The sequence below is a fragment of the Elephantulus edwardii genome, unplaced genomic scaffold, assembly GCF_000299155.1.
Source record: "Elephantulus edwardii isolate Elephantulus edwardi_28Jun2011 unplaced genomic scaffold, EleEdw1.0 scaffold00064, whole genome shotgun sequence".
Taxonomy (NCBI): domain Eukaryota; kingdom Metazoa; phylum Chordata; class Mammalia; order Macroscelidea; family Macroscelididae; genus Elephantulus; species Elephantulus edwardii.
In genome coordinates, this window is record NW_006399814.1 from 7,439,433 (window position 1) to 7,453,722 (window position 14,290).

Here is a 14,290-nt window from a genome sequence, read left to right on the forward strand (position 1 = left end):
GCAATATTTGTCTTTTTGTGACTGAGATATTTCCCTCAGCATAATGTCCTCCAGGGTCACCCAATTTGTATACTATTTCATGAGTTCCTTGTTTTTCAATGCTGCATAGTATTCCATTATGTGAATATACCACAGCTTCTCTATCCATTCATTTGTTGGTGGACACTTGGGTTGTTTCCAACTCTTTGCTATTGTGAACAAAGCTGCAATAAACATGGGTGAGCATATATCTGCTTGGATGGCAGTTATGATCTCTTTAGGGTATAGTCCCAGTACTGGAATTGCTGGGTCAACTGGTATTTCTATTTGCAACTTTTTGAGAAAGTGCCATACTGCTTTCCACAGTGGTTGCACCATTTTACACTCCCACCAACAGTGAATAAGGGTTCCAGTTTCTCCACAACCTCACCAGCATTTGTTGTTTGCTGCTCTGTTAAATTTTGCTATTCTGACTAGGGTGAGATGGTATCTCAAAGTTGTTTACATTCATGGTCTTTAACTGCATTTCAAATGAGTCCATGAAAGACGCTGGAACTGTTGGTCAACTGGACTTTTAAGCAGCTGAGTCACCCAAACACACTCATGTCTTATCTGTACCATCTGACCTTACAAAGCCACTTGAAGTGTCTACTGAGAGAAGGATGGTGTAGAAGGGTCACAGTCAAGGAAAAGGAGACAAGGACAGAGGCAGAGGTCACAGTGACATCTGCTGGAAGAGGGCCTTGTGTCCATCAATGTGGGGAGCTCTAGAAGCTGGACAGGCAAGGCAAGGAACTCTCCTTTCGAGCCTCCAGAAGGAGCAAAGCCCTGTCACTTCACCTTAGATCTTGGAATTCCAGAATAATAAACAATAAACACGTGCTGCTTTCAGTCAGTAGGTTTACAGTGATTTGCTACAGCAGCAAGAAGAAACTAAAGCCCACTGTGGTGCCACAAGTGGGGTGCTGCTCTAACAAATACCTGAAGATCTAGGTCTTTGGGACCAGAGGGCAGATTGTAGTAGTTCAAATAATGGTCCTTCTAAAGATATATACTGCTGAAGACCCAAATGTCCAACCACAGTCAAATGGATTGAAAAATTATGGTACATTCACACAACAGAATACTATGCAGCATGCTGGAGCAAAGATTTTGAAAATTACTACCTAACTTGGGAGAGTCTGGAGAGCACTATATTGAGTGAACTAACTCAGTCCTCTAATGACAAATACTGTAATGACAAAATCACTGTAGAACTAGAAAGTAAATCGTGTATGAGGATTCAAGGTGGAGGGTAGGAGCAGAGGGGTGAGGATAGGCAGGCGAGGGTAATCATGGGGTCGTACAATTTGATGAGTAGAGGGAGGAGTGGGTAAAGGAAACGGGAAACTTATTAACTCAACCGGATTAAAATAAAAATTTGATTTAAAAAATGAGAAAAAGATATTGCTGAAAAGAATCCAAACATGGCAAGAACAAAACATTAACAGAGAACTGCCAGAGGTTCAAGGTGGGGTTAGAAGAGGTCATAGCACTAGTGGTATCACTGCTGATGTTAGATGGATCCTGGTTTGTTTCGCAGAATACCAGAGAATGTCTGTCTGTGCTTTACTGACTATGCAAAGGCATTTGACTGTGTGGATCATAACAAACTTTGGCTGACAATGAGAAGAATGGGAATCATTCCAGAACACTTAATTATGCTCATAAAAAAACTATCTAGATTAAGAAGCTGTTGTCTGAACAGAACAAAAGAACACTGCACGATTTAAAATCAGGAAAAGGGTTTGCCATGGTTATATCCTTTCTCATACCTAGTCAACCTGTATGCTGAACAAATCCTTCAAGAAGCTGAACTCAATGAAGAAGAATGTGGCATCAGGATTGAAAGGAGGCTCATCAACAACTATACTATGCACATGACACAGCCTTGCTGGCCTAAAGTGAAGAGAAGTTAAAACACTTGCTGTAGAAGCTCAAGGACTATAGCCTTCAATATGGATTGCATTTCAACATCAAGAAAACAAAAATTCTTACCACTGGACCAGCAGAAAAGACTCAAATTGTCATCTTGAGCCACAATCAACACCCTCGGTGTTAGCAGTCAGGTCAAAAGACGAATTACCCTGGGCAAGTCCACTGTCAAGGACCTCTCCAAATGACCGAGCAGCAGTACGGTACGCCTAATTCAGGTGATGACCTTTTCAATCACTTGCTGTGTGCTTCAAATTTGGACAATGACTAAACATGACAGAACTAATATTACTGATCTGTGCTGTTAGGGAAGAACAAAGACTATTAAAATAATAAATATGTCCTAGAAAGAGTACAGCCAGAGTGCTCCTAGGAGGCATGGAGGGTGAAGCTGTAACTTATGTTTCCAAGGAGAAGCTATTCCCTAGAAATGACATCATGCTGGAAAAGGTGAAGGGTCAACGAAGGAGAGAAACTCTCCAGGAGAAGGACTGAGACAGTGACAGCAGCGATGGATTCAAGTGTGTTGGAGGCGGTGCACTGGACAGGATTCAGATCTGTTGTTCACAGGGTGGCTATGAGTCGGACTCAACTCAACAGCATCTAACAACAGAGATACATAAGCCCTAATCTCCAGAATCTGTGAGCACGTTACTTTATATGGCAAAGAAACCTTTCAGATGTGGTTAAGAAACGTGAAATGAGGGGAGTGGTAATCCTAATAAAATCACCAAAGTGCTAGCTTTAAAGATGGAGGATGGGACCAAGAAAGCAGACAACCTTCAGAGGTTAGAAAAGGCAGGAGACGGCTTCCGTTCCAGAAGTAAACAGCACTGGCAGTACTCAGTTACCTTGTCTGGCGAGATCAACTTCTAATCTCTAGAAGGGTAATGAGAACAAATTTCTGCTGGTTTTTTTTTTTTCTATAATTATATTTTATTAATTTTCATAAACATTTACAGAGATTTTGGGTTTCCATTCATTCATTGTTGCACTATAAATTTCTGCTGTTTTAAGCATTGAGTTTGTGATAATTTGTTCCAGTAGCAAAAGAAACCTTAAACAGTTTCCTAGTTTCTTTCCTCTCAAGGTAAATCAGACTCAAGGAAAGATACTCACTAGCAAAGAAGAATGACGCTGACTGGAAAGGACTGAAATCCAAACACCTGTGTGAAGGTCTAGCACTAACGGACCATGCAGAGAGCCAGGGTCAGTGTGCACAAAGCAAGGGTCTTCGCCTCCCTCCCCAAGTCTAGGTGATCAGAAAGCCCCCGCTCCTTCTCAATTCTTCCTGCACAGGATGGTGGAGAAGTCAGACACACACTCTCTTTTAAGAGTGTCATTCCATGGAAGTGAAAATTTCACGAAATTCTAATTTCTGTATCCACAGATGTTGCCAGGTGCTGTCAGGAAGTGTATCAGAAGTGTGAGGAAGGCAGAGGACAGAAGAGGGTTCAGATCTTTTGTCCATAGGGTCACCCTGAGTTGTATTTGACTAGCCAGCACCTAACAACAACAACAATGCACACACAGTTTTACGAGAACCCAGCTGTACTCATTCACTCACGTGCTGTCCATGCTGCTGCAACACAGCAAGACTTGGAAAATGTTAAGAAACACACGGCCCACAGAGCCTAAAACAGAGCCTGTCTGACCCTCCACAGAAAACGAGCAGCGCAATCCACCTCAGGGGTTGGATCACATGCAGGGCCGACTACTCTGAACTGAGTATTTCCTATGAGGTCCCATGACTCAAATCCTTTACTCTGATTTATTTCACACCACCCCTTGTATCTTTGGGAGAAACACCCAAAGTGACAATGTGCAGACAGAGGATGTGAAATGATCTGTCTTAATGGCATCTTACCTATTAATTAACTTTTTAATAATTTAAAGGAAAATCCTAGTAAAATGCACCTTACTTGCACTCTGTATCTGGACGGAGGTGGAAACACCAGTAGTACTTCAAAGGCCGGCCACCAGCTGTGCAGGTAGAGACTGTGCTGTGTTTCTGACTAGGGGTGGTTGGCGCCATCAAACTGCCCACACCTCACAGCCGTCCTACGAACAGGTGAGAACCTAACACGCTCTGCCACGTCCCAGGACTGCTGTGGTCACCATGTCAGTCCATCTCAGTTGAAGGTCTTCCTCTCTCTCGCTAATCGTTTGTTTTTCCCAGCATGCAGTCTTCTTTCAAGGATTGGCATCTCTTGACAGTATACCCAAACTATGCGAGACAAAGTTTCACCATCACTCACTCCAAAGAATATCTTGGTTGCACTTTTTCCTCTAAATTTGCTCTTTGCAAATGCCACTACATAATCATGTTCTTTGTGAAAATAGTATTGTTGTTGATTGCCATCTAATGGACCTTGACTCAAAGCGACCCTATGAACAAAAGGCCTGACGTCTTTCTACGTTTCTCAAAGTTCAGAGTTTCCAGAGGCACGTTATTAAGGAAGGTGGATGCCACTTCTGCTTCCACGTTAACAGCGTAAACATACACTATTTCTGACTAAAGAATGTCTTTTCCTGAATCAATGGCCTAAGTAGTTAGAATTTCCCTTTAGAGATTAACTGGGGGAGGGAGATACTACAATCCTAGAAAGAGGAAAGAAATTAAGGATCTCTTAAGTATTCATTTTAGCCTGACCATAAATTGCCTGCAGTAAAGATATCCTTACTACACAAATTACAACCCTTTCCCTGATCATCTTGCCAGAGGCAGTTGATAATGAGAATAGTTATCTTTATAAAACTGGGGATTTTTATTTGCCATGGCATTTATTTTTATGTTTGGATTTTTACAACTTTTATATATATGACTTTTGCAGTCAAAAAAATAAGAATGAAATAAATGTGACCATAAAGTTCTATTCCTCTATCATTACTAAAGCAGGGACACAGCATTTCCTCTTTACCCAACAAACCATGTGCCCAAGCTCTGTCAGGCATTTTACACATCCGTAATTTCATCCAAACCGCACAACAATCCTGAGCAGAAGGGACTGCTGACCCCATTTTACAGCTAAGAGAAACAGATTCTCAGGATACTAGCTCACCAGGGTCACATGGCAAGCAAAGGGCTGGCATGACCATACACCAACCACCAGGGCCAGTGTGTGCCTCCACATAATTCTGGCAGACTGTTTCTGAGTTGAGACTTGAGAGCTGAGACAGATAGTCTGCACGTGATCTTAGCCAAAAGGTCGAGAAGCAATTAGAGACAGACAGTCTGGAGACAAGCTTTCTCATTCACTGAAAGAATAGCTTTCGGACAAAATGGTTAGCCTCTTCAAGACAGTTTTCTGTGCGGTAAAATGGGAAAAGGGTCCTTCTCTATGCCATCCTCTTGTTTGCAGGAGTGAGCACCCAGGCCAGTGGCCGCTGCTCAAGGAGGGCTCACCAACGGGCTGCTGCTGTCCCCACTGAGGCTGTGGGGGCAGGGGCATCAGCATGTGCTCCAAGGCCGCCTCCCCCTCTCAGCCCCAGTCACCAGCCTTCCTTTTCAGGAAAAGAACAACCCACATTGCCCTGCTGGCCTGCTGCTGCTAGCAAACACCAACAGTCAAAGCAAAACAAGGTGCATTATCGAATTTATGACTGATCTAGTCCACTTATTCGCAAATGGACAGCAGGGTCAGCTCAGGACTGAAGTCAAGCTGTCCTCTATTTTCCCCTCCTTTCGACTGTAAAATCCTCATTAATCGTATCAGAGCCTCAGGTACAAGACTGTCTAAATCAGCCGGCTGTCACTCATCACAGCAGAGCTAGGAGGCCCTGGAGCAGTCTACGTCCAAGTCCAGGAAAATCGAGATGAGCTTCCTCCGTGTGGCTCCGAACTTCACCAAAAAGAAAGCTCTGTCATGAATTGCAGCTTTCACAAGACCAGAGAGAAAAGGTCTCATGTTCCGAGAGGGGAGAGCCGCGTGGAGAACAGGAGCAGCCCCACTCCAAGGTCACTCTGAAGCATGAGCCAAGGGAGACAGCAGAACACGCAACTTTAGACACCTGTAAGGAAACAATGGCCATCTTCTAAGGTTATAAAACAGTCCCCTCATTCAAAACTAACTTAAGAGTAACTAATGAAAACATTCACAACTAAGAAAGTCAAGTCCCTAACTGCGTATGCATTTGAGGAGGCAAATTTTGAAATTAAAGAATCAAAATTAAGTCCCTATCACTGTGCTATAGACAAAACCAATCAACTACCTGACACTCCAACAAGGGTAAAAATCTAGTGAAGTGCTCACCAACACACTGATGTCAGAAGAGACTCTGAAACTTGCACTGGCACGAAATGTAGCCCAATGAAGGAATGCTGAGCTAAAAAAGCTAAACAGAAGATTTCAAAAGACAGCAGGAGAACACAAAGCAAAGTACTATTATGAATTATGCAAGGAGCTGGAGACAGAAAACCAAAGCGAAGAACGCACTCAGCATTTCTCAACAAAATGAAGAACGAATTCAAGACCGAAGCAGCAGTACTGAAAGGAAGAATCTTAAAGATACAGAGCGCCATCAAAAGAAAGGAATACAGAGTTACTGTACACACAAATGCATCTGTCAACACTGAACTATTTCAAGGCGTAGCATATGACCAAGAAATACCAGTACTGAAGGAAGATATACAAGCTGCACTGAAGACAGTGGCAAAAAATAAGGGCCCAGGAAATGATGGCATGCCAACTGACGTGTTTCAGCTAAAAGATAGAACGCTGGACATGCTCACCAGTCTTTGCCAACAAATAAGAAAAACAATTTACCCAGCCAACTGACTGAAAGAGGTCCATATTTGTACCCATTACCAAGAAAGGTGATCTAAAAGACTGTATCTAGCAAAATTATTAATATCGCATGCAAACTCCTGCTGAAGATTATTATAAAAACAGCTGGAATGAAAAAAATATATTAAAATAAACTTAAGGAAAAAAACAGCTAGAACAGCACATCAAAGGAAGACTCTTAGTATCCATTTGGTTTTTTTTACTGTGTCTTGTTCAGGACATTTTACAAAATGCCTTGTTTCACTTAGGGTTTCTGGACAGGAAAGTTCTACTAAAATTCTTTTAATTTGTTTAGTTTGAATATAGACTAGGAGTTTTGTTTTTTTTAAACTAGGGCTTATTTTAAAAAACTTTGAGTTTAACTCAAATATATGCCAATACCTTCCAAAGTAAGGTAATAATATTCAGAAAGCATTGATGGCTTAAAGAAATTTCTGGAATATTAACATTCAAAGATTCCTTATTAATGAATGAATGTCTCTAAGTTTAACCTAACCAAAAACAGAAACATCATTCTTTGTACATTTTCATGATAGAGTGTTAACAAGCTTAGTTGCAAAACAAATAAAATACTTAGCTATTAAAAAAAGAGAGAGAGAGAGAACCTGGAAATTCGAGCGGGGTTCAGAAGAGGTCGTGGCACAAGAGCTATCACTGTTAATGTCAGAGAACACAAAAAAACATGTTTACTTGTGTTTTGTTGCCGACAGGTGTCATCAAGTTGCCTGCGACTCACAGCGACCCTTGTGTGTAATAGCTCTGAGCCCTGCCCTATCCTGAGCCAGTCTTACCATCTCCAACACACCTATCCCCCTTACCCCAGTTATTGTGTCAACCCATCTCGTCTGAGGTCTGTCTCTACTGTGTTGTCCCTCTATCCTTCCAAGAATGATGTCCTTCTCCAAGAACTGGCCCCTCCGGGCAACATGCCCAAAGTACATGAGATGAAGCATCAAAATCTTTTCCTCCAGGAGGAAACTTGGTTTCACCCTCTCCAAGACAGACTTGTTTGTTCTCTTGGACATCCATGGTATGTTCAGGACTCTTCTCCAACGTTACAACACAACTTCTTTCATCCTGAGTCACTGTCCAGCTCTCTGATGCATACCAAGTAACCAAGAATACTATGGCCTGGATCAGGTGTACCTTAGTCTCTAGACTGACTCTGGAGAGGTAACAGAGGTAGTTCGTCTTTTTTTTTGTAGTTCGTCTTTTGCTTTCCTGACTGCTGGTGCCAGAAGTGTTGGTTGTGAAACCTGGTAAGCTGTTGACAGTTAAGATCAGTCTCCATCTGTCATGACGCTGCCAACTGGCCCAGTGGTGAGAATCTGTCTTCTTGATGGTTGAATCTCAATCCATACTGAAGACTACAGTCTTTGACCTTCGGCAGCAAATGCTTCAGGTCCTCCTCCATTTCAGCAAGCAAAGTCGTGTCATCTGCATAACGTGCGTTGCTGACAAGTCTTCCTCCAAACCTGATGCCCCATTCCTCCTCATTAAGCCATGCTCCCCAAATGATCTGTTCTACATACAGACTGAAAAAGTATGGAGATAGGACTTGTCCCTGATGCACTCCTTCACTGATGTTTAATTATGCAGTATTTTCTGTTCTGACAACTACTTCCTGGTCCAAGTATAGGTTTCACATGAGCACCATCCTGTGTTTTGGCATTCCTATTCTTCTCAAGCTTAGCCCCAACTTGTTGTGATCCACACACTCAAATGCCTTTGCACAGTCAATGAAACACAGATAGACACTCCTCTGATACTCTTTGTGCTTTACCGATTATGCAAAAAGCATTTAATTGTGTGGATTATAACAAATTATGGCTAGCATTGAAAAGAATGGGAATCCCAGAACACTTGATGGTGCTCATGCAAAATCCACGCATACACTTAAAGCAGACATCCAAACAGAACAAGGAAATTGTTTTAAATCAGGAAAGGTGTGTGTCATGGTTGTGTCCTTTCTTCAAATCTATTCAATCTGCATGCAGATCAAATCATTCAAGAAGCTCCACTATAAAAATAAAATGGCATCAGATTGAAGGAATACTCAACAATCTGCAGTATGCAGATGACACAACCTTGCTTGCTGAACGTGAGGAAGACTGGCAGCACCGCCACAGAAGGTTCACACCTACAGCTTACCGCAGAGGGGACCTCTCAGCAGCAAGGGGAAAACATCACTACTGGGCCAACAGACAACATTAGGATAGATGGGAGAAATGGCTGAGGTTGCCCTGGATTTCATTTTACCACAGTTGTTGTTGTTAAGTACCATCAAGTCAAGTCCAACTCATAGCAACCCCATAAGCAAAAACTCTGAACCCTGCTCTATCCTGCGCCATCCTCACACTTCCTGACACACGAGAGCCCACTGCAGCAGTCACCGTGTCAATCCACCTGGTTGAGACGCTCCCTCTCCTTCACTGACCTTCCACCCTTCCCAGCATCATGAGCCTCTCCAAGGAACAGCCCCTCCTAGCAACATGCCCAGCGTATGTGAGGCAAAGCCTCATTATTCCTGCCTCCAGGGAGCACTCCAGCTGCACTCTCTCCAACACATAACTGTTGGTTCTCTTGGCCATCCATGGAATGTTCTATGGTAACAGCAGTCAGGAAATCAAACAACATGTTGCACTGTGGAAATCTGCCGTCAAGAACCTCTCCAGAGTTCTAAAAGGCAAGGATGTCAGCTTAAAGACTAAGGTATACCTGATCCAAGCCATGGTCTTCTCAACTGTTTCCTATGTATATTAAAGCTGGACAAGGAACAAGGATGACCGAAGAATTGATGCCTCTGGATTGTGGTGCTGGAGAAGAGCACCGAATATCCCACGGATGGCAAGAGAACAAACAAGTCTGTCTTGAGGACAGTGAACTAGAGCGCTCCTTGGAGGCAAAGGTGATCAAACTTCGTTTCACTTAGTCTGGACTATTTTGAGGAGAAACCAGTCGATGCTTCCAGAGTCTTCCATGCTAGGAAAGGTCAGCACCAAATAAGATGCCCATCCATGAAATGGACTGACAGGGTGACTTCCACAACGGACTCGAGCATGACCCAGAGCGTGAGGAAGGGGCAGGCTAGAGCAAGGTTCAGATCTACTGCTCACAGGGTAGCTACGCTCACAGCGAACACAAAGGCACTAACAACAATCGCAACAATACACCTGAACTACGACGGCCTGATTTAAGTCTCCCATGAGAAGACATGTAATAGTCTTCTTCTCTGGAGATGAAAATTGATGTCTTGTGATAAGAAAGGGTGAAGCTGTAATATCTAAAGTATTTCTAGCTGATAAACCCACAGATGAGCCTACTGTCTTATTCTACAGGAGACAGAACCAAGGTATCGGCGTACTTAACAACAAAGAGTCCTACCTGATGGAATCCTGGTTCAGAGAACACTCAACGCACGCATTGCGGAGACACCGGAAACATTCTGTTATTAACTGCAAGCTGGAAGCCAGATGCTCTGTTTGGGATGGGTCTCTGCAGGCCAGTTCAATATCGTGAGATGATTTCTTTAAGATACCCAGGACTCTCTGGAAGATACTCCTGGGTGCTGTTTCTCTGAAAGAGAACAAAACTGTGTATTAGTTATCAGAGGAAGACAAAAGGAAACATACTCAACTCCCAAAGGTCCTGTTCTGAAAACAGCTTGGATGTACTTGTGAGAGGAAGAAAGCTGGGTCCTTCCTTCTACTCCAGATTCCTTATATTACAATACAACATGAAAGTCAAGTCCACATACTGTACAGTTACTGTGCCTTTTCTGTAATATCTCAGTGAGTCTTTCTAATAATTTATGAAGCCAATCCTGTCTTCTCCACTCAAAAGTCTAACTCTCGTAAAGGTAAATTAAAAAACACAGGAGAAAGAAAACAACAAAATTATTGTCAGAAGAGCTTGAAAACTGCACTATAATATCAAGAAGCCACAAGGGGGAAAAATGCCACAGCAAGAGATGAGTAGTAGATTTCAAAGGGCAGCATGAAAAGACAAAGGATTACAACAAAGTGGGCAAAGGGCTGGAGTTAGAAAATAAAAGGGAAGAATTCACTCAGCAGTTGTCAGGATGAAAGACCTGAAAACTAATTCAAGCCTCAAGTTGCAATTCTGAAGGATGCTATGGACAAAATCTTGTACAATCCAGTAAACATCAAAAGAAGATGGAGGGAATACAGAGAATCACAGTACCAAAAAGAACTGGTATAATGGTGATGAAGGAAGTAGTTCAAGCTGCACAGAAGGCACTGGCAAAAATTAAAGCCCCACAAATCAATGGAATACAAATGGAAGGGTTTCAACACAGAGATGCAATCCTGTATGTGCTCTCAACCTATACCAAGAAATGTAGAAGACAGCTACCGGGCCAACTGAATGGAAAAGATCCTTCCTTATCTGTTCTCATTCCCAAGAAGGGTGATCAAAAAAATGTAGAAGTTACTGAACAGTATTATTACTATCACATACAAGTAAAATCTTTCTGAAAATTATCAAAAAGTGACTAGAACAGTACATCAACCCGAGAACTGACAGAAATTCAAGCTGGAGTCACAAGAAGCCATGACACCAGAGATATCGCTACTGATGTCAAATGGATTGTTGCTGAAAATAGAATATTAGAAGGACGTCACTTTGTTTTATACTGACTCTGTAAAGGGAGCTTTGGTGGCTCAGTGAAGGTGTGATGTAATCTCAAAGGCAAGCAGTTCCAGGCCACTAGCTGCTCCGTGGGAGAAGAATGGGCAGTCTCCTCCCATTCAATTAACTGCCTCTGAAAACCCACTGGAAGGTCAGCTATGGGTCAGTTCCAACTCTATGGTATACAACACTGACTATGCAAATGTATTTGACTGTGGGGATCATAAATCCTTATGGCTAACAGTGACAAGAACGGGAATTCCAGAACACTTAATTGTACTCAGGTAAAACCTATACCTAGGAAGAAAACATGCAACAATGAATAAAAATTTAAAAATAGCACTCTATACCTACATCAAGAAGCTGTCATCTGAGGCGAGCAAGGGAAAACTGCAGGAAAGGGGTGCAGCAGGGTTATAGCTTTTCTCCATACCTATTCAATCTATATTCCGAGCAAGTGATTCGAGAGCCATGACTTCATAGAGAGTGTGGCATCAGAGTCCAAGGAAGACCCATCAACAACCTGCGTTATTTAGGTGACACATCTTGCTTGCTGAAAGTGAGGAGGAACTGAAACATGTGCTGCAGAAGACCTAAACTACAGCCCTCAATATGGACTGCATATCAACAACAACAAGACAAAAATCTTCATCACGGGTTCAACAGGCAACACAATGATATAGATGGGGGGGGGGGGTGAAGTTGTCAATGATTTCCTCTTGCTCAGATTCAAAATCAACACTCCTGGCACTACAAGTCAAAAAAGCAAAAGACACACTGCACTGAGTAAACCTGCTGTCAAGGACCTAAGGTGTCAGGAAGCAATGATGTCAGTTTAGAAAGTAAGGCGCACCTGATCCAAGACAAGGTCTTTTCATGGACTTGTTATGCAACTGAAAGTTGGGCAATTCTGAGTTATGGTGCTGGGAGAAGAGTGCTGAATAGCCCATGGAGTGCCGAAAGAACAAGTATGTCCTGCAGAAAGTGCAGCCACGGGGCTCCTTGGAGGTGGAAATGGTAAAGCTTCATCTCACGTATTTTGGGGGTGTTGTTAGAAGGGGCTGGTCATTGAAAAGGACATCACGTTTGGAAAGGTAGAGGGAACATCCTCAGGAAGATGGACTGACACAGTGTCTCTTACGGTTCAAGTATGTGAAAGGTGATGAGGGTGCACTGAAGGGCCAAGGTTCAGATCCACTGTTCCAACCTCAGTTCAGACAACTGCTCATGAACTTACGACTATGCCCTTCATCACAGCAGAACGTCTGCCTTTCATGTTCCAGACAGAGAGCATAACCTTGGCCTCTCTCAGTAGGTACTTTAAGTTCAATCATAAGGGACAATATTCATGAAGGAGGGGCTGGAAGCCAAGCCCGCCATCTGATCTCGTTACCCAGTAGTAGGGTACCACATGCGGGTAACTTACAAAAATCCAACCACAGAGGTGGAGTGAGAGAGAGGCTTTCAGTGAACCAGCTCCTCCAGGGAAGAAAGATGAACCGGTGTCTGTCCCCTGGGGCATCTCGATTCCCACACACCCGCGCCAGCAGCACTGCCCCTTCTGAGTATCATTCCAGAGCCAAGAAGATTAAGATAAGAATTTTTTTGTGCAACATGGCACCAAAATGCAAGCCAACTTCCTCATTCCTCGAATCCCCTCAAGAAAGGACAACATGTCAGGAGAAAGGCAAGGCAGGAGCATGTTGGTGGGGCCACTGCAGAGACCTTCTCTGTACCTGATGTCACCCCTGGAGCACCGGGCCAATCGAGAGTCGCACCCTGGTATGGTGCTGCCCATATGCAGATGGCAGTCAAGTCCAGCTCCCAACGAGCTGAGGACAGAGCTAAGCTGCATCATCAAGTGTTCTAGGCTGGGATCTTTACGAGGACAGACGGTCAGGACATTTCTGCCACTAAGGCGTGAGTGAGTTCGAACCACTGACCTTTCAGCTAGTGCCTAACCCATAAGCACTGACTGCACCACCAGGACCCCGTTATACAGAACTCCTGCCGGGACCTGTCGGAGTCACTGTGCTCACTCAGGTACAGACACTAAGCATCCCATCTGTGAGGCTCTCCTGTTAGCCCCTGGACCTGGAGCACTTACATGTCAAGTGCTATATTATCATAATATCCTAAAACTGTTAAAATCTAAAGCACCTTCCGTATCAAGCTTTCTTGCCATGAACTTTAGTAAGTCCAGAGTCAGACCAGTAATTCATCTGTAACAAGATGTGGTCATTGGTGCGACTCTGAAAACTTACTTTATTTTCCCAATTCAAATTTTCATTTCTCCCCCAATTTCCTTATCTTTAATTTTATTGTATTGTATTTTCTAGACACATCTCAGATTTGCTTCTGGAAAGAGGCTGGGTATGGTTAATGAAAACGTGTGGACTCACACACCAAACAGCGCCCATGCCTCCTCACACAGGTCCCGCTGAGGTGCATGGTGCAATTGTGCGTGTCAGTGCCAACGTGGCTGAGGGCCCAGGTCTGGGTAACTGGGATGTTCTCCGCACACAAGTGCCTCCTTCCATGGCTGTGCTGGAGTCCCTGCAGCACCGCGCAGGACTTCGCTAACCAAAACATCCGCAGTGTGGATCAGCCTGTTGGCCCTCAGGACAAAGATGGGCAGTCTCCTCCCATGCAGATGAACAGCTCAAGAGAGGGTCACGACTTAGGGCTGTGAGGAGTGTATTACAGTAAAAGGTACGTGACCACGAAGACCTCAAGAGAGCTTTAAGGGGTACTAACACACTGCATGCTTGGAAAAGTAACACGTCAGCAAATGAGAGGAAGACCCTCTACAAGATGAGACTGACACGTGGTTGGATTATACACGATGGAGATTGTGAGGATGGTACAGAACTGGGCAAGGCTTCAACTCTCTGTTCTCA

At 43.5% G+C, this 14,290-nt stretch overlaps 1 protein-coding gene across 1 annotated transcript in view; it reads right to left on the bottom strand.

Moving 5' to 3' along the window:
• ATXN10 (ataxin 10) overlaps positions 1–12,803 on the bottom strand; it is a 188,357-nt gene extending 175,554 nt beyond the window's left edge. The window contains exons 1-2 of the mRNA XM_006888127.1: positions 12,784–12,803; positions 10,125–10,316 (exon numbers count right to left, since the gene is read on the bottom strand). Coding sequence (XP_006888189.1) covers positions 10,125–10,316; positions 12,784–12,803 — 212 coding nt within the window. The remainder of the gene's footprint in view (positions 1–10,124; positions 10,317–12,783) is intronic.
• Between the last annotated feature and the right edge of the window lie 1,487 nt (positions 12,804–14,290).